A 21448-nucleotide genomic window follows, 5' to 3' on the forward strand; every position below is an offset into this window, starting at 1 on the left:
TTGTCAAGAGTCATAAAATGTTAATAAGCCTTCTGGCCAGAAGATGATGTAAATCACCTAAACCATTTGTATACAATAAATTTGCAGAAAAGAAACCCTGGTTTTTGATAAGGATCAAAGACTGCTGACTTTGCATCCCCTATTATCCTCTATGTGTAACTTAGGGTATAAAAGCCCCTGTTGAAAATAAAGCTACGGGCCTTGCTCACCAACGCTTGGTCTCCCCATGTCATTCTTCCCCTTAACTTCCAGCTGAGTCTCCATCTGGAGCGTGGATATCCTCTGCGACCATTTATTTGCCTGGGCTTCTAAGATCCACTCGAGAAGGTGTCTAAGGTGGGGCACCTTCTGCTATTCGAGAGGGCGCCTGCGGCCTCCGTGGTCAGAGCTAACCTGGTGTCACGGGTTATATTGATTTTCCATGTAAACCAAGCTACTCAGCTTCTTTTCTCCACTGAATTTTCCTACTGAGCTATCCTCATTCTATTATTCTTTATATCTTTGATGAATAAATAAATAAATAGTCACCGACGCCGTCTCCCCTTCAAATACCCTGGATCAGCCGGGGCTGGACCCCGGCAATCCTTAGCATATGCACCTTCATTCTCAGGCTTGCAAGACGGTTGTAAGCCATCCTCATGGTTGCAAGATGGCTTATGTTCATGTTTCAGTTGGAAATAAGACAGAAAATTTGACTTTGTTTTTAAATAAGGAATTGCCTTTTTATTTGAGAATGTTAAGTGATAATTTAAAAAAACAAAAACAAAAACAAAAAACAGAGAATTCCCTGGTAGTCCAGTGGTTCAGTTTGGTTCAGTTCAGTTGCTCTGCTGCTGCTGCTGCTAAGTCGCTTCAGTCGTGTCCAACTCTGTGCGACCCCATACAGGGCAGCCCACCAGGCTCCTCTGTCCCTGGGATTCTCCAGGCAAGAACACTGGAGTGGGTTGCCATTTCCTTCTCCAATGCATGAAAGTGAAAAGTGAAAGTGAAGTCGCTCAGTCGTGTCCGATTCTTAGTGACCCCATAGACTGTAGCCTACCAGGCTCCTCCATCCATGGGAGTTTCCAGGCAAGATTACTGGAGTGGGGTGCCATCAGTTGCTCAGGCGTGTCCAACTCTTTGTGACCCCATGGACTGCAGCATGCCAGGCTTCCCTGTCCATCACCAACTCCCAGAGCTTACTCAAAATCATGTCCACTGAGTCAGTGATGCCATCCAACCATCTTATCGCTGTCGTTTCCTTCTCCTCCTGCCTTCAATCTTTCCCAGCATCAGTGTCTTTTCAAATGAGTCAGCTGTTTGCATCAGGTGGCCAAAGTATTGGAGTTTCAGCTTCAACATCAGTCCTTCCAATGAATATTCAGGACTGATTTCCTTCAGGATGGACTGGTTGGATCTCTTTGAAGTCCAAGGGACTCTCAAGAGTCTTCTCCAACACCACAGTTCAAAAGCATCAATTCTTTGGTGCTCAGCTTTGTTTATAGTCCAACTCTCCCATCCATACATGACTACTGGAAAAACCATGGTTTTAACTAGATGGACATTTGTTGGCAAAGGAATGTCTCTGCTTTTTAATATGCTGTTTAGGTTGGTCGTAACTTTTCTTCCAAGGAGCAAGCATCTTTTAATTTCATGGCTGCAGTCACCATCTGCAGTGATTTTGAAGCCCAAAAAATAAAATCTGTCACTGTTTCCCTGTTTCCCTTTTTATTTGCCATGAAGTGATGGGACCAGATGCCATGATCTTAATTTTCTGAATGTTGAGCTTTAAGCCAACTTTTTCACCTTCCTCTTTTACTTTCATCAAGAGGTTCTTTAGTTCTTCACTTTCTGCCATAAGGGTGGTGTCATCTGCATATCTGAGGTTATTAATATTTCTCCTGGCAATCTTGATTCCAGCTTGTGTTTCATTCAGCCCAGCATTTCTCATGATGTACTCTGCATATAAGTTAAATAAGCAGGGTGACAATATACAGCCTTGACGGACTCCTTTCCCTATTTGGAACCAGTCTGTTGTTCCATGTCCAGTTCTAACTGTTGCTTCCTGACCTGCATACAGATTTCTCAGGAGACAGGTCAGGTGGTCTGGTACTCCCATCTCTTTCAGAATTTTCCACAGTTTACTGTGATCCACACAGTCAAAGGCGTTGGCATAGTCAAGAAAGCAGAAGTAGGTGCTTTTCTGGAACTCTCTTGCTTTTTCGATGATCCCACGGATTTTGGCAATTTGATCTCTGGTTCATCTGCCTTTTCTAAATCCAGCTTGAACATCAGGAAGTTCACGGTTCACATACTGTTGGAACCTGACTTGGTGAATTTTGAGTATTACTTTACTAGTGTGTGAGATGAGTGCAATTGTGCAGTAGTTTGAGCATTCTTTGGCATTGCCTTTCTTTGGGATTGGAATGAAAACTGACCTTTTCCAGTCCTGTGGCCACTGCTGAGTTTTCCAAATTTGCTGGCATATTGCGTGCAGCACTTTCAAAGCATCATCTTTTCGGATTTGAAATAGCTCAGTTGGAATTCCATCACCTCCACTAGCTTTGTTCCTAGTCATGTTTCCTAAGGCCCACTTGACTTCACATTCCAGGATGCCTGGCCCTAGGTGAGTGATCTCACCATCGTGGTGTCTGGTTCATGAAGATCTTTTTTGTACAGTTTTTCTGTGTATTCTTGCCACCTCTTCTTAATGTCTTCTGCTTCTGTTAGGTCCATACCATTTCTGTCCTTTATTGTGCCCACCTTTGCATGAAATGTTCCCTTGGTATCTCTAATTTTCTTGAAGAGATCTCTAGTCTTTCCCATTCTATTGTTTTCCTCTATTTCTTTGCACTGATCACTGAGGAAGGCTTTCTTATCTCTCCTTGTTATTCTTCAGAACTCTGCATTCAGATGGGTATATCTTTCCTTTTCTCCTTTGCCTTTTGTGTCTTTTCTTTTCTCAGCTATTTGTAAGGCTTCCTCAGACAGCCATTTTGCCTTTTTGCATTTCTTTTTCTTGGAGATGGTCTTGATCCCTGCCTCCTATACAATGTCACGAACCTCTGTCCATAGTTCTTCAGGCACTCTAGCTATCAGATCTAATCCCTTGAATCTATTTGTCACTTCCACTGTATAATCGTAAGGGATTTGAATGGTCTAGTGGTTTTTCCTACTTTCTTCAATTTGAGTCTGAATTTGGCAATAAGAAGTCCATGACCTGAGCCACAGTCAGCTCTCGGTCTTGTTTTTGCTGACTGTATAGAGCTTCTCCATCTTTGACTGCAAAGAATATATCAATCTGATTTAGGTATTGACCATTTGGTGATGTCTATGTGTAGAGTATTCTCTTATGGTGTTGGAAAAGGGTGTTTGCTATGACCAGTGTGTTCTCTTGGCAAAATTCTGTTAGCCTTTGACCTGCTCCGTTTTGTACTCCAAGGTCAAATTTGCCTGTTACTCCAGATATCTCTTGACTTCCTACTTTTGCATTCCAGTCCCCTATAATGAGAAGGACATCTGTTTTAGGTCCTTGAGTCCAGTGGTTAAGACTCATGCCTTCACTGCCAAGGGCCCAGGTTCAGTCTCTGGTTGGAGAACTAAGATCCTGTAAGCCACGAGTTCCTGTAAGCCACAAGAAAAAAACAAGCATGACTCTTGTCCAATTATAAGTAAACGTGTCAGTATTTTTATTTCATTCCTTAATTAGTATGGGAATCAGGAGATGTGAAAACCAATTCAAAGGAGAATTTAAAAAAACATGCACACATAGGCATTCATATACACCTACATAAGCATCAGAAATGCCGAAATGAATTTACAAGCAGATGGAATACTAGTCAACAGAGAAATAATCAATTACAGCTCCACTAGACAGAAGTGATTTGCATTTCTATGGACAAGAGCAAACTGCATGACTATCCATTTTTAACAACTTACGAAATTATAAAATAGCACAAAGACAAGGAAAGATAACACTGAAGAGAATGCTAAACAGGACACCCAGTATTCTTTTTTGTCCATTTAAAAATCTTTCACAGTGTTTCCCAAGAGAAGAGATGCCCTTCTCAGCACCCACTTACATCTCATTGACCAGAATTGCATCACTTAGCCTCCTTCACTGCAAGGGAGGCTGGGCAATCAAGTATCTTTACCTGGACACATGGCGACCTCAAGTAAAACAGGATTCTGTTAGTAAGGTAGTCTGCCTTACCTGTACACCCACTTGATGTGTTAAGAGCACTAGATTTTTATTTTTAGAAATATTTATTTATTTGGCTGCACCATATCTTTGTTGCAGCTCACGGGATCTTTCCCTTGTGGGAGATCTTCCTTGCAGCGTGTGTATGTGTGTGTGTGTGTGTGTGTGTGTGTGTGTGTTAGTCGCTCAGTCTTGTCTGACTCTTTGAAACACCATGGACTGTAGCCCACCAGGCTCCTCTGTCCATGGAATTCTCCAGGCAAGAATACTGGAGTGGGTAGCCATTCCCTTCTCCAAGGGATCTTCCCAACCCAGGGATCAAACCTGGGTCTCCTGCATTGCAGGTGGATTATTAACCACCTGAGCCACCAGGGAAGCTCTCCTTGTGACATGAGGGATCTTTTTAGTTTTGGCATGCTGGCTCCTAGTTGTGGCATGTGGGACCTACTTCCCTGTCCAGGGATCCAACCTGGACCCCCTGCATTGGGAATGCAGATTCTCAACCACCTGACCACCAGGCAAGTCCCTAAGGGCTTTAGATTTTAATATAATTTTAGCACGCATGAGTATGAGGATGGCTGGAGTAAACTGTTGGTTTTGATACTATTATTGACTATGCCAAAGTCTTTGACTGTGGGTCACAGTAAACTGTGGAAAAGTCTGAAAGAGATGGGAATACCAGACCACCTGACCTGCCTCTTGAGAAACCTGTATGCAGGTCAGGAAGCAACAGTTAGAACTGGACATGGAACAACAGACTGGTTCCAAATAGGAGAAGGAGTACGTCAAGGCTGTATATTGTCACCCTGCTTATTTAACTTCTATGCAGAGTACATCATGAGAAACGCTGGGCTGGAAGAAGCACAAGCTGGAATCAAGATTGCCAGGAGAAATATCAATCACCTCAGATATGCAGATGACACCACCCTTATGGCAGAAAGTGAAGAATAACTAAAAAGCCTCTCGTTGAAAGTGAAAGAGGAAAGTGAAAAAGTTGGCTTAAAGCTCAACATTCAGAAAACTAAGGTCATGGCATCTGATCCCATGACTTCATGGGAAATAGATGGGGAAACAGTGGAAACAGTGTCAGACTTTATTTTGGGGGGCTCTAAATCACTGCAGATGGTGACTGCAGCCATGAAATTAAAAGACACTTACTCCTTGGAAGGAAAGTTATAACCAACCTAGATAGCATATTAAAAAGCAGAGACATTGCCAACAAAGGTTCGTCTAGTCAAGGCTATGCTTTTTCCTGTGGTCATGTATGGATGTGAGAGTTGGACTGTGAAGAAGGCTGAATGCCGAAGAATTGATGCTTTTGAACTGTGGTGTTGGAGAAGGCTCTTGAGAGTCCCTTGGACTGCTAGGAGATCCAACCAGTCCCTTCTAAAGGAGATCAGCCCTGGGATTTCTTTGGAAGGACTGATTCTGAATCTGAAACTCCAATACTTTGGCCACGTCATGCAAAGAGTTGACTCATTGGAAAAGACTCTGATGCTGGGAGGGATTGGGGGCAGGAGGAGAAGGGGACGACAGGATGAGATGGCTGGATGGCATCACTGACGTGATGGACGTGAGTCTGAGTGAACACCGAGAGTTGGTGATGGACAGGGAGGCCTAGCATGCTGCAATTCATGGAGTTGCAAAGAGTTGGATACGACTGAGCGACTGAACTGAACTGAACCTGTTTCCACATTCCAAACACAGTTCCAAAAATGGACACTTGACTCAGAGCTTGACTAGTTATGGTGATTGATTTAGGAATGGATGCAATTGGAAACAAGCCCATCAGATTCAACCTTTGGACTTTCATTGGAAGAAAACTATAACTTACACTAGAAAAATAGTAATACTTACGGCTGAAAGATATTTAGTCAATTTCCTGACAATGTTTAGTTTTCAGCTGGATTCCTGTATTCTTTGCAATAATTCCCCTGCCTCTCAGAGTCTGTGGCTTCCTGGTGAGAAACCACTGTGCTGTTTCTTTTTTTTTGTTGTTTCTTTATTTAATAGGTTGTTCCTCCTTTTATTACTTGAATGCTGACAGGTTGTGATGAGTGCGTGAGGAAGTACAGCTCTGGGTTTGAATGCCAGCAATGTCAGGCAGAGTTCACCTAGAGAACAGTATTTAAATACTATCTAAGTATTTAAAGCAGAGAGGAATTTCATTCAGGGCTTTAAAAGCTAAACAGAGATGGTAAAGCCACTCAGAAATCAGCAGCAAGAAGCCGTCAATCACCACTGGCAGGCTAGAGACTAGATCTAGGGAAGGGGTGATGTCACAGGAGCCCAGAAGCTGAGATGCCTAAATTATGCAGGGGGAGAACCCACTCGCTACTGCTAGAGATGTGCCCAAGAAGATGGCATGGTCTCATTACTGCCTCCCATTGACTGAACTAGCTGGTAGCTCAGGAAAAAGAAAGCTTGGGAATTCAGTCATAGGAGTCAACACCCCCTTCTCTACAAAGCAGAGCAGGAAAAGTGTGAGGAATGGAACTGAAGACATTAGGTCTACTACACAGGACTGACCACTTATCCATATTTCCTCATGTCTAAGATGCCACTGACTGCAAGATGCACCATAGTTTATGCATCACTAAGAAAGGAAAAATACTGCCAAATTAAAATATGCCACAGTGAAATCCCATAGACAGAGGAGTCTGGCAGGCTACAGTTCATGGGGTCACAAAGAGTCTGACATGACTTAGCAACTAAAACAACAACGCGAAGACTCCATTCCATGCAATACATCTTGATACGAGAGACGTGAAAATGTAAACATATGTATGTCTTAAGATCATTAACATGCTACTAGCTGTGTCTTAAGCATAGGTAAACGATGCATTCCCATCTTTGAGCTTCGATTTTACCCTCTATTTGGAAATTAGAGACAGTCACTACATTGTAAGGATTTTGTAATTCTAAGACTGTTAAGCTCAATAAGATTAGGGACTTTGTCTCTTGTTCACTGTTTCCCCAGCATGTAGCACATAGGGCGTTCTCAGTTATCAGTCGTGTCTGACTCTTTGAGACCCCCATGGACTATAACCTGCCAGTCTCCTCTGTCCATGGAATCTTCCAGACAAGTATACTGGAGCCGATTGCCATTTCCTACTCCAGGGGATCTTCCCGACCCAGGGATTGAACCCGCGTCTGTTGTATCTCCTGCATTGGCAGGTGGCTTCTTTACCACTGTGCTACCTAGGAAGCCCCTGGCACGTAGTAGGAACCCAGGTTTTATGAAATGAAGTCACCTGGACTCGATCTCCAAATGAACAGGTTCTTGGCACGTTAAGTGTCAATAAATGGAATCTTTTATTATTGGAATCAAATAGGCTTAGAAACAAGATCTTTAATATCTTTTAGAATTGATGCTCTTTCACGAGAGGGGGAAACCACTCGTTTATATAAGAAAGATACCAGAGTAGAGGTTATAGTCTCTGGTGCAAAAGATTATGCTAGATGGCTTCATACACACAAAGTTCCGAGCAGACAATTTAAGGGTGGTACTGGTGGTGGCAAATGAAGTTGTAGGGAAGGGGGACAATGAGACAGATGTGAGTGGAGGAAACGGCAAAATAGAAAAGAACCACCTCCAACATCTACATAGCACTCTTGGTCTCCATTTCCCTAACCCACATCTCTTCAACTGTTGTAGTGTTATTCCCATTTCCTAAATAGGACTCAGGGTGAAGATGGATATGAAGGGTTTTTCCCAAAATGAAACAACTAGATGGAAGCAAAGCCAAGACATACCGTATGTGAAAACCTGATGAGAAATGGACTATTTCCTGCAGTATCAGTAAACAAAGCATGTCACAGTCATCACCACCACCAAACTATGAGCTGGTGAACCCTGAGGGAACTCGGGAAGGAAAAAAATACCTGCCATCTAGCAGTCATCAGACTACAGCTACTCCCTGCAACGAGCCCTGAGGAAACTCAGGATGGGAAAACACAGGATATTGGCCCCAGGTAGCTGAGGTGTATATTAAAGGAAAGATTTCAGTAAGTCCAGACTACTGCCAGAGAAGGCAATGGCACCCCACTCCAGTACTCTTGCCTGGAAAATCCATGGACAGAGGAGCCTGGTAGGCTGCAGTCCATGGTGCCACTGAGGGTCAGACACGACTGAGCGATTTCACTTTCACTTTTCACTTTCATTCACTGGAGAAGGAAATGGCAACCCACTCCAGTATTCTTGCCTGGAGAATCCCAGGGACAGGGAAGCCTGGTGGGCTTCCGTCTCTGGGGTCGCACAGAGTCGGACACGACTGAAGCGACTTAGCAGCAGCAGACTACTGCATCTGCTCATACACAGAAAAATCACTTAATTTCTTTACTTGACATACCTGATTTTCTTTAATTAACAATAATCTTTTGATTTTCAGACTACCTGCTCCTTGCTGCAAAATGCCTATATATCCTGGCTTCTGCCCTCCCCAGAACAGTTCTCTCAGGGTTAACTTGAGATGCTGCCTCCTAGGCTTGAAGCCCTAAAATTCCAGCCAAGTAAAACCTAACTCTCAATCTTGAGGTTGTGAATAATTTTTTAGTCTACAGTGACGTGGGAGAGTTTAATTCCAATTTAAAACACATATAAGGATCAGTAAACACCAGGAAGCTGTGAAAATAGTTGTTAGGTTGGTGAGATTGCAGGGCAATGAGAAAAATGGAATAGCATTGACACTGTCTTTTTAAAAAGAATTCCGCCAATATAGGGTAGGGTGTTGAAATTAAACCAAACGCCTTTTCCAGTTGCAATCTCCCCGCGGAGGAATGACATCCAATAGGCTGGACGTCAGTCAGGACTGAAGGATGCACTCCAGACCCCAGGGCCACGGCCACGTCCCCGCCTCAGCAGTAAGCAGGAAGGAGTAAGCAGTAAGCAGTCTTCGCTTTCCAAAGAGCGCCCCCTTCCGCGCCGCGACCGCGGACCACCCACCCTCTCCCACAGGTAACGAGCACCGCCTACTGGCTGTCAGCCTCTAGGCTGCTTGGCCCCGCCCCTGAGCGAAATGCGCATGCTCTCCAATTCCTCCCCGCCCCAGCCTTCAGGCTTCTCGCGACAGCCGCCCGGCGGCCACTGAATCTCGCGATAAAGGCTTATTGTCTCGCGGGACCGCCGCTGGTAGACGCGCTCTCGGGCGGCTCTGGCTGGGGAAGAGGAATCGCATGTGTCGCTTCAGCTGGCGGTAGTGGCGGGAGCGGAGGCGGCGGAGGCTGTGCGACCGCCTGGGTAATAACCCCTCGTGCCTCTCCCGCATCGGAGAAGCTTGTAGAGAGCGTGGGGAAGCTGAGGTGCTGTCCGGCGGAAGGGGGCCGGGCCGGGCGTCTTCACACCCCCGCCCACATGGGCCGCTCTGGTGTCCCCGGGGTTGCCCCCTTCGCTTCAGGTCGCGCCCTCACACCTGACCGCTCTTGTCGCCTTAGTCCGCTTACATTCTGCTCCTTTCTGGTCCTTTCGCCCGTATTCTATCTCCTCAGACTCTGGTCTCCCCGCCCTCTCTCACTTCCATCCCCTCTCCCGACTCTAAAGCGTCCCTTTCTTGGCATCCAGCCGCCCCCACACCCGGCACTCTGGGCGCCTCCGGCGACCCACCTCTTCTTCACCCCCTCTTCGTAGGTTTTTCCAGCCTCTTCAGCTGCTTCTTGGCCTTTCTCTGTTGTTGTACTTTGCATCCCTTCCGAATCACCCCCAAACCTTTTGCCTTGTCTCCACCGAGGTCACTATCCCCATCCTTTTTTTCCCGTTGCTGCTTCTTCCACCGGTGCCCCCCGCCCCCCTCCGCTGCGTTGTCATGGTCCATTTGCTATGAATCTCAGTGTTGTCGCTCGCTTTCCTGTAGACCTGGAAAATGGTGTGCCCAGAATTACTCATATTTTATGAATCCAGCTTCTTACCTTTCATTCAGCAGAGAATTAAAACAGATTTGGGGTGGGGGGATTTCTAGTGGAAGACAAGGCTACACCTGAACAGTGTTTCTCTCAGGGCCTTGGTCCCAAATAGTAAAGCTGTGTTACTTTCTTTTCTGACAGGTTTTGAAATGGCTGCTGACATTTCTGAATCAGGTGGGCATGATTGCAGAGGAGACCAGAGGAGCAACACCAAGTTAGATGCAGATTACCCACTTCGAGTCCTTTACTGTGGAGGTAAGTGTTGGAAGGCAGAAAATGGCTTTCACTCACCGTATTTTTATACGTTATGATCAGTGGCTTCACATTTGGTCCAAGTAATTTTTTCATCTTTGTCATTTGGTGAATCTTTACTTGGGAATTGGGGAAGAGGAGGCATGGATGAACACATTTTCCCAACCTGTGGGATGTGGGTCTTGCTACTTGGCCTGGAGAAATTTTCAGTCCACTTGGAATAGACATGTGTAAATAGATTATTCCAGCCCAAAGTAACTTTCCAGTCTGGCTGTTAAAATTGGGCTTCTTGTAAGATAATTGACTCTTAAGGGATGACTGGATGAGGGAGTGGGAAAGTGCATCCTAGATCAAGTGAATAGTTGTGTAAGGAAAGCTTGTCTGTGGAGAAATAAGCAGTTTTGTATGAGTATAGTGTGTAGTGTAGAAATAGTGTAATAATAAGTGGAAGATGATGAGGCTGGAATGATGGGCAGTAGGACAGTTGTGGGAAAGTGTCCTTGGTCTGATTAATAAAATGTGGATCAGGGTTTTTTTTCCCTTTGATTGTGTTTCCTCATTTGCAATTCAGAAATATTTGTTAATTGGAAATAACTAATTTTCCTAGCATCTTGGAAAGGTTCAGAAAAATTTGAAGACATACGACAGTAAAGTAAAGGGCAAGTAAATATTATCTTTTTTAGTAAATATTTTTGGCTACTTACTATGTGCCTAACTGTTTTGTGTGCTGGAAACTGAATAATGAATAAGTTAGGAGAAGTCATTGTTCTTGTGGACCTTACCTTCTGTGAATGTAATAGAGATTTCTTCTGGAATTTACTATAAAAGGAGAGGTGTTGTCACTGAGTTGAAAAATTGTATCAACTCATCATTTATTTACTATCTTTGATTAAGAAAATAAAATGAGTATAAAATATCCCAGAGAGTAGGCAGGGGAACTTTATGTAAGGTTGACTTTGGCATCATGGACCAGGGTTTGCATCCTTACCTTGGGCATTACCAGCTGCTCCTGCTTTATTCTAGCTCTGTGACCTTGGGCAAGTTACCTGATTTCACTAAGGGTTAGAGATCTGTTTCTTAAGGTCTGTAAAATAAAGATGGTGATTACATCTGAAGTCAGATAATTCCTATAAAGCTGGTTCAGCAATGAATTCAAGAACATGATACAGTAAGTGCTCTTATTAAAAAAGTATACTGGTTTAGTTTATTCATCCTTGCTTGTCAGATGTAGTTACGAGTTACTGTTCTTTGTATCCTAATTCATTGAATCTAAGTCTCCATATGTTATAAGAGGCACCATTATTTTACGTTCCACTGAGAAAGAAAAATTTGTTAAGATTGACATGCCATAATTATGGGATACATCCCTATAAAAGTGAAAAGAAGAAAGAATTAATGAAATACAGTATGTGAAAGCTATCCTCTTCAATTGCTTATGTCACTCCAGAGATGGCTTTGAATAACCACACTAAGTATGCATCTAACCCAGTGATATTTCACCAGTAGTCACCAGAGGTCCCTAACCTTTTTGAGAAAGGTTTATTTTTATTTCCCTAGTTTGTATTGATACTCCAGGCACTAGGATGGAGACAAGATTACCTTTTCATCAAGGAGTTTAAGGTCTGGTTGTAGGAGAAGGACTTAGGTAATATTCAATGCTAAATTAAAAAGACCAGAGCTATGAATTAGGATTTTAGGAAAAGGAGGGATCTTTGTTCGAAGGGAAGCTGGGAAAGTGAAGTGAGAAACCTTACGTAATAGGTAGAATTTGCAAGGAAAGGTGGAGGAATTCACAAAAACAGTATGGGGGCAAGGTTTAATGTGGTATTTTAGGGTAGGGGGGAAAAAAGGAGCTAATTGGTGCAGAATGCTGGTTGAAATATAGTGAGAAACAAGGGTATGTGGATGGGGTCATTTCCAGGGAGACATTTGTCTGCAGGACTGAGACTTCAGAATCTGAAGTCAGTCTGAGTTTGAATCCTGGTTTAGCCAGGATTGGCCAAGCCAGGCCAGTGACCTTGACCAGTTCCTCATCCAGAAAATGGATAACAGAGCCTACCTCAGCAGGCTGTTGAAAAGAATAAATAAAATAATGCTTCCAAAGGCCCCATCTCCTAATAGCACCACATTGTGAATTTTGAGGGGACACAAACATGAAGGCCATAGCAGAAGGTTTCATGGATGATGGACTTTGTTCTTCGTATCTCATCAGCAGGTACATAAGGTCAGGTTGTTAGTGATGTAAAGCTGGTGACTGCTCATTATTTTCATTGAAGAGCTATAGTTTACAAATAGTAAATCATCTGTGGAGGAAAATTGACTCAAATAATATGGAACTTGGAAGATTTGTCCAACTTTTTTCATCATATTAGAATTTTGCTGAACTGAATATTATTTGAAATGGTGTACAAAGTTTTATGGTTTTAGGGTTTGCAGTAATGGTATTTAACCTGTAATTATATCCTGAAAGTGTGGCTGAATATCTGTTCCTACTAGTGATTGAACTTGAACTGTGAAGATCAGAGAGCTCTAGTTAAGCAGACAGAGCTTTAGTAGGAAACTCTAAACTGAAATAGATGGTGCGTTTTATCGAATAGTTTCTGCCACATTACCACCTTTGTCATTGGATGAGCTATTTAACCTATTTCAGGGCTTCATCTATAAAAGACCGATAATGGGCTGGTACACTGCTGCATTGCCTTGATAGGTTCTGTGGTTTAATTAAGTAAACGAGCATGAGCTTCAGAAACAGACCAGGGTTCAAATCTTGTTCTAACCAGATGCAAACGAATTACTTGTTCTAAGTCTCATTTTTGTCAATCATAATAAACATGGTAATTCTTACTTATCGGGTTGTGATGATGAAACATGTGCCCAGTAGATGGTAATTGCTGTTACTAGTAATGGTGTACCACCCGTCCTCTCCCTCACAAGCCTCAAGGTGTTGGGCCCACTGTACCAGTCCATTCCTCACCTTAAAAATTAAGCAGTTGACCCAGTAATAGAGTCATAGTTAAAATTGAGAAACTTTGAGTCTTTTTTAATCCCTTAGCCTTTGCAGGCTTCTAGTGACAAGACTGAACCAACCTGTCTTTGAAGGAAGGAAATTCAGTTTCATGATCTTGTATAGCATAACATGAAAAGGAGAGGAAAACTGTATTGCAAAGAAATGGTAGCAGAAGTGCTACTGAAGTCTGTAAATGTGTTCGTATGAACGAAAATTAGCGGCTGTTTTAGTGAAGTTATCAAAAGAAATAACCAGCTCCATTTAAGCTTTGTTGCATGGGTAATTGTTCCCATCCTAGCTTAGTTTCCAACCCATTGAAGTGGTTGTGGTAAAACCGTAAGACATGCCAGATAGTATAGTTTGATGTTTTAGCAGCTGAAGGAGACATTGTTCTTTAGATCAAAAAAAGAAATCAAGATAGTATCTCTATTAACCATGTGGCATTAACCTCAAAAAAAGCACATGATGGGGGTAGTATTTGAAAAGTGGTATAGACAAGTTATAGGGAAAAATAGAAATGAAGCATTTTGTCAAATTAAAAATAAGTCCTGTGTGTGTGTACTTATTTATTTATATTTTCAAATCTTTTCTCTCCATCTCCCCAGTCTGTTCATTACCAACAGAGGTAAGTTCTTTTCAAATTCTTTTTTTCTTTTTTAACTTGAGGTCACTGATTTTATAGCTAGCTTGGGAACTTCATTTTGTTATTTTTCATTTTCTGTCATTTGCTGGCAGAGTTTCAACCTTTTATAGAGAACTTCGGTTTAGAATGATTTTATGGTCCTACAGATTGTTTTTTTTAGACTTTGAGTCATATGTGTGCATCTTTTGCACTTGGCTATACATAGTTTGGATTTTTGCACAGAACTCATGGTCAGCCAATAAAACAAGAGTAACCTTAAAGTCAAAGTTTAACATCCAAACAGAGAAGAGAAAGCATAAATTATGTGTAAGGCTTTCTGTTGATAAGCTTCTAAGTCAGGCTCTGTGGGCAGATCATACAAATGAGACGCCTATATGCCCGAAGCAAGAAATGCTTGTGGTTATTTTTGTCTGTTTCCTCCTTTTTCTAATTGCCCTTCTGTTTGTTGGAGAGGAAATAAATTGCTACAGTGAGGAGGTGTGTTTTAATTTTTAATTTCTTATGGGACATTTCCTGATTGAATACAGATTTTCTGTGGATGAGACATTAGGTGGGAGTAGTTGATTTTATCATTCTATAAATAGCAGGCACAGGGAATGATTTTTTAATGAAAATGATTAAAAATATACTGTTGTGACTCAGTTTGTTCTTTTCCCCCCTCCAGTACTGTGAATATATGCCTGATGTTGCTAAATGTAGACAATGGTTAGAGAAGAATTTTCCAAATGAGTTTGCAAAACTTACTGTAGGTATGAACATTTTTTTTTCTTTCATAAAAGCCTGTACACCTGAAACAGATGCATGTAGGGCATTATTTTAAAGATAAAAAAGTCCTCTAGTAGGAACAGAATTGTATCACTCTATATATCTATGTCTATTGACTTTAAAACTGTTTTAAGGTCTTCGGTTAATTAAGATTTCTTACATAAAATCGCGGACCACTTCATGAGTCTAATCTGGATAGGATAGGTCAAAATATCAACTTTCTAATATAATGAAGAGTAAATGATTTAGGGACATATATTTTCACTCATTCGCTTAACAAATTATTTCTTGTATGCCTGCTATATGCTACACACTCTTAGATGCTGAGAATAAAGCAGTAAACAAAAGACCTGTTCTTTGGAAATTATAGGGGGAGAGACAAAATAAGTAAAACAAGACAAATGAAATAAATACATTAAATTATGATAATCAGGGAATAGAAAGATAAGAATTTTGGGGAGAGAATTTGAAATCTTGAAAGATAAAAGATGGCATTTGAACAAAGACCTAAAATAAGTGAGGGAGAGAGTTCTTTGAATATCTGGGTGAAGAATTTTCCAGGCAGATAGCACACCCACTTAGTACATACAGCATATTTAGAAAACAACAAGGAGGCCTTTGGTTTTTTGTGTTTTTTTGGTGGGAGGGTGGTCAGGGGCAGGTAGGAGATGAAGTCAGAGAAGTAACAAAGGACTATGTCTTAAAGAGCGAGTCTCGGCTTTTCTGAGTGAGATGAGAAGCCTTTGGAGCAGTTTGGGCAGAAGAGTGATGATAAGGTGTGACTTTTGTTTCAACAGCATCTTTGGCTGCTATGTTGAAAATAGACTAAAGAGAGACTTCCCTGGTGGTCCAGTGGTTAAGACTGGGCTTCCAGAGCAGGGATGTAGGGGACTCGGATTCAATCCCTGGTCAAAGAACTAAGATCCCACATGCTGCGTGGCATGGCTAAAAAAAAAAAAAGACTGAAGAGAGGCATAGGCAGCAAAGCAGGGAGATCAAGTAGGTGGCTCTTGTAGTGATTGGGTCAGGAGGATGACCACCTAGTCCAGGATGGTAGCAGTGGGGTGGTGAGAAGTGGTCAGATTCTGGACATGTTTTGAAGGTAGAGCTGACAGGGTCTCCTGATGTGTTGCATGTGGGATGTGAGGAAAAGCCACAGAGCCAGCTGGACTTCTGACCAAAGCAACTAGAATGGAGTTGCTGTAGCCAAAGGTAAGGAAAACTGCAGAAGGACAGATTTCCTCAATTAGCAAATTGATAGCTTTTCGTACAACACTGGTAAAAATGAAGGCAGTAGCAGAAGAAGGGAAACCCTGGGCCAGAAACAGGGCTATCGAAGTGTACCCAATGTTACCCTGCTATTTGCTGCTTTGATTTTCAGATAGTTTTCCATGAGGCACAACCCCTGAGACAACATGGTCCATCTGTGATTGGATAAGCACCCTCAAATCTGTTGTAACAGTCAGTCTACCTGGTGGGCCCTGACTTGCCTAGGACGTATCTTCATATTCAGGACCAGGCTTTCTGTTAAGAGAATCAGTATGCTTGATGCTAAACACTCCTGTGGAGTCTTAAGGGTTTTATGCTACTTTAATGTGGCTTATGTCACCATACACTTAAACCATAATGACTTCAGAATCAGGCCTGATAGGAGTCCAGGAATACAATCATTGACTTTATAAATGTTACACTCATTTGTTGGTAAAATACCTTATTTGTCTGTAAAGGTATTATCCTTCAATTAAAAAATAAATAAAAAAATACCTTATTTGTGTATGAGGTTTCTCAGGGGTAATTTCTTAATGTTAGCATGAAGTGATGTCAGTGCTTATAAGGGTTTTGTTTTTACATCTAGAAAATTCACCCAAACAAGAAGCTGGAATTAGTGAGGGTCAAGGAACAGCAGGGGAAGAGGAAGAGAAGAAAAAACAAAAGAGAGGTGAGGCATGATTTGACTTATACAAACATACTGCTAGAAGAGGGCTGCCCAGAAAGCTCAGAATCTGCCTGCCGACGCAGGGGATGTGGGGTCAATCCCTGGGTCGAGAAGATCCCCTTGAGAAGGAAATTGCAACCCATCCCAGTATTCTTGCCTGGGAAATCCCATGGACAGAAGAGCCTGGCGGGCTACAGTCCGTGGGGTTGCAAAAGAGTTGGACACGACTTAGCAACTATACAACAACAACCACTAGAAGAAATAAGAAATGAAAGCATTCCCAAACTGAGTAACATCTTCCTGTTACTGCCTTCTATGTGAATACCATACAGAGGGGTACAGGATCGTTCTCAGGATGACTGGGTTTCCTATGATTTGGTCTCTATCAGTAAATTGGACCCAAGGAAACATGCTTCATTTGCCATGTATATACATAAAAAAAGCCAGCCGGCTTGTTTATGACTTAAAAACTTTGTTACCTTATAAAAATATCTTATGTATTCTATTTAATTAGAGTGAGGACATTTATAAAAGATTTTGTTCTCTCCTTATTACTGGCAGCTCAGTTGAATTTTTCTTTTCACAACTGATGAATATACTTGTCTACCTCTCCTCCTTCTAAAATGAATTTCTCGTGCCTTGTATCCTATCCCTGCCTGTTTCTTCTTCCTGAATTAATTCTCCCATGACTAAAATCAGCTTATAAATATTTTCTAGGACTTCTCATTAAAACAAAAAACATTCCCCCAAGAACTCGTGTCTCTCTTTGCCATATTCTCCTTCCCATTCCCTTCTTAGCTAGACTTCTTGCTAAGACTAGACTCAGCTATCCTCCTTTCAGTTCAGTCATTGAGCCTTCACTCCTCAGTCCATCCTTACTTGACATTGATGCCATTGAAACTCCTCTGACAAGGGTCACAAATGGCTGGGTGGTTGCTCAGTGGTGAGAGAGCGTCTGAATACTCCTTTCTGAAGTGTTGTGCTTGCTCCCTCATTCTGCTTGCCTTTCTCCTCAGGCTTCTGTGCAGACTTCTCCCTTCTGTCCCTTTAAAAAATGGTGTTTCCCAGGACTCTGTGCACTTACTTTCTCATTCTGCATATCCTCCCTGGATGATTCTTCTGCATCCTTAACTTTTGCCCCCACTCTGCACTTAGAACTCCCAAATCTAGTCCTGGATCATGTCTCTAGACTAGAAATGGGCATAGTCCCATAGGCACTTCAAACACAGCACTTCACTTAAGTCCCGAATCTGCATCTTTTGTTTTGTTCACTTTGATTAATGACAGCACAGTTTATCCAATCATTTGAGCCAAAAACTTGAGACCCATCTTGGCTTCTTTCTTTTTGCCCCTTTCAATCCGTTCTGAATTCTGTGATTTCGTCTCCTTCCTCTGTTTATTCTGTACCTAGTGTCCATTGCTGTTGCTACTGCTTTATTTAGATTTTGATTAATTTCTGCCTGAACTAATGTAGAAGCCTCCTCAGTGGCCGGCCTCTCATTGCTCTTCACAGGCCCACCCTCTACACGGTATGATGATCTTGACAGACCATAAATCAATGGTTTCACTCCTGCATAGTCACTTGTTTGCTGGGTTCTTTTCTTTGCAATATAACAGAGCTTGACGTACTAGTTCTTAAATGACTGGTATATAATCTTTGCCTATCTGGCTTTCTTTCCTACATATCATAAGCTTCCTTCAGACAAGTGTATTTGCAGCCAATTAAGCCAACCATGCTCTTTTCCCCATGGGGGCTCAGTGTGCAATGGTTGTGAACAGTACACTACCTCCTCTGTAGTGTATTCAGCTTGTGGCCTATATGAGTCGCCCTAAGGAGACAGCCCTTTCCAGTGGACACTCGCATCCGCCCTAAGGAGACCAATTGCCTATGGGACCACCCCAGTTTAGGCTCCAGACAGGTATGTGAAGTGCCTTTGGAAAGCCCCAGGACACAGTGGCCAGGGTCCACATTGGTCAAGTTGCTATGTCCATCCATACCAAGCTGCAGAATACGGAGCATGTGATTGAAGCACTCTGTAGGGCTAAGCTCAAGTTCCCTGGATGCCAGATGATCCACATCACCAAGAATTGGGGATTTACTAAGTTTAATGTGGATGAGTTTGAAAACATGGAGGCAGAAAAGTGGCTTGTCCCAGATGGTTGTGGGGTCGAGTACAACCCTAACCGTGGCCCCCTGGACAAGTGGCGGGCCCTGCACTCAAGGGAGCCTTGGCACTGTCTTTTCCTTACTAGGCCAACCAATAAATCCTACTTTCCTGTTACACACACCAAAAGACAAAGCGTAGTTCTCAATTACAGCATCCTTTCTTGTCTGTTTCCTTTTTTATATCTCCACCAGCCCTTCTCCCTTCAAATGGACTTATTCTGCAGGCACTTAGATGCCACTTTCTCTGGGAAACTTTTTCTGTCCTCTGGAAGTAGAGTAGCCATTCCTCTGCAGAGCTTATGGTAGTGCTGTGTTCATGGATCCTATTTCAGTATATACCAGATTGCTGTAATTTAACCTGTTCTCTCCTTGCCCTGGACTGAGAGCCTCTGGAGGACAGGGACTGTGTTTTTGTTCTCTTCGTCTTTGTGTCCTCAGCCCTTAGTGCAGTGCACAGCACATACTACTTACTATGTATTGACTGAATGAATGCTCATGCATGTGTTTATGAATTTTGTATTAGAAAAAGAAACTTTAGAAATGAATATTTTATACCTTTTGAAAATCAGTATATTTAAAGATAGTATTCTCTATTTATGATAAAACAACTAATCCTGAACTGTTTCTTAATAAATAAAGGTGGAAGGGGTCAAATAAAACAGAAAAAGAAAACTGTACCACAAAAGGTTACGATAGCCAAAATTCCCAGAGCAAAGAAGAAATATGTAACAAGAGTGTGTGGCCTTGCAACTTTTGGTGAGTTCAAGCTTAAGTATGTTTAAAATTTGTGAATTTTATTCATTAATTCATTTCATTCTCTCTTTTTAATCTATTATCATGAAAATTTTACAGTTCTGTTTTTTGCTAAGAAGGATACAAAATGAGATTTTGGACTTCTAACTATAGTCAAATTTAAAATTTTAAAAATCTTTTGCAGAGGTGACTGGTTTGACTTTTTCCATTCCAGAATTTCTGCTTGTGCACATGTTATCTAGAATGAGGGCTGGACAGGTTTCCCTGAGCAGGTCTACCAGCACTGCTCCACTTTGCCTCCCAGTCTCAGTAGCCAAACAGTTGGAAAATGACCTGTCCCCTCTGGATGACAGTAGCAGGGGAGGGAAGGTGGTTAGTGGTGGAGTGTCTTCCTTTGTAAAAAGGGATAACCACAAGAACTTCATTTACTTGGAAGTGTATATGTAATGTTGGAATTCATGTGTTCCTGGATTTTCTTTGGTCTTACTATATGAATCAGGAATAGTATGGATGATCTTATATTTATGTACTGAGGCTTTATCTGATCTTAAAAATATTACATTGTTCAGATGACTGCCTATGGGTAGTTTGTAATTACTGTTCTGAAAGGAACATGAAACCCATTAATATGATCTGTTTTATGAATTTAAAATGCAGGTTACATTTCAAAATGGAAAAATATCTTTGACATATGATTCCAATTATAGTCTCACTGTTTCTTTTTTTAAAATAACAGAAATTGATCTTAAAGAAGCACAAAGATTTTTTGCTCAGAAATTCTCCTGTGGTGCCTCAGTAACAGGGGAGGATGAAATCATCATTCAGGGAGACTTTACAGATGATATTATTGATGTCATTCAGGAAAAATGGCCAGAGGTAAGTATTTGGAACCTGCGCATCTATAGAAGTAAGTTACTAAAGCCGTTGCTTCCATGTTAGTTGCTAAGCACAGCTCATGAAATGTAATTATTTGTGTTTTATAGGTGGATGATGATAGCATTGAAGATCTTGGAGAAGTGAAGAAGTGATTTTGAAAATGTGTCTGTATTTAATGATCTGAACTGATTGTTGATGTGGCCAAAGGGAGAGAGGCCTTTTAAAAATATATATATTTATCCTACAGTAAAACTGTAGCCTACCCCTCGCCCTTTGAATTGTCACTGTTCTGTATGAGGCTGCTTGTTTTTGGGTGTTGTTTTTTTTTTTTTTAATTGCCAAAGTCTAATAAATAGGAGAGACTGTCATGCTTATGCATGAGATAGAATTTAGTCAAATAAAAAATTTTGGTCGTTTGGTACTGACTTTTCTCTTTCTTTTTAACTTTATTTTTGGAAAAACTAGATTTTCTGTGGAAAGCTTTTCTGTTGATTATTTTAAAATAATCACAATTTAATCAAAAATGATTTTTTTTTATCTGAGTGATATTTTAAAGATTTGAATTTGGCTTCATCACCAGTAATAACTCTCCTTGCTTATTTGGTGTGGTAGTTTTGAGATGCTTGAGTATCTCATGGATCTATGGTTGAATTTGCTTCATGGTCACCAACCAAGTTCACTTTGTGGGCATATTAACATATTGTTGGTAACAGTTGTTTAAGCTGTTGTGGAGATTATTTGGTAAAGTATATTAAAAGCCTTAAAACCATCTGCACTGTTTGACCCACTTCTTTGGCATTATCCTAAAGATATAATGTCTTGCTTAAAACTATGGATGACGGTGTTCATCACAGTGCTACTCATAATATTTAAAAAATTGCAAATGATTATAAATGCACAGTTGGGAAATGGTTAAAGAAATAATGGTATATCATATGGTAGGATATTTGCATATATTTTAAAATACTTTC

The 21448-nt window shown here is 41.6% G+C and overlaps 1 protein-coding gene and 1 non-coding gene across 2 annotated transcripts; both read left to right on the plus strand.

Annotated features, from left to right (window-relative positions):
* Positions 1-9264: 9264 nt before the first annotated feature.
* Positions 9265-21246, plus strand: DENR (density regulated re-initiation and release factor). Its single transcript, XM_005904684.3, has 8 exons — positions 9265-9419; positions 10220-10333; positions 13943-13962; positions 14645-14729; positions 16601-16684; positions 19488-19604; positions 20338-20477; positions 20585-21246. The coding sequence occupies exons 2-8, from the start codon at positions 10228-10230 to the stop codon at positions 20627-20629; spliced, it is 597 nt and encodes a 198-aa protein (XP_005904746.1). The 5' UTR covers positions 9265-9419; positions 10220-10227; the 3' UTR covers positions 20630-21246.
* LOC138991570 (small nucleolar RNA SNORA70) lies at positions 18394-18524 on the plus strand. The gene has a single exon (XR_011467539.1). It is a non-coding gene; the product is annotated as a small nucleolar RNA SNORA70 (small nucleolar RNA).
* Positions 21247-21448: the final 202 nt, after the last annotated feature.

This window comes from Bos mutus, chromosome 17, assembly GCF_027580195.1.
Source record: "Bos mutus isolate GX-2022 chromosome 17, NWIPB_WYAK_1.1, whole genome shotgun sequence".
NCBI classification, from domain to species: domain Eukaryota; kingdom Metazoa; phylum Chordata; class Mammalia; order Artiodactyla; family Bovidae; genus Bos; species Bos mutus.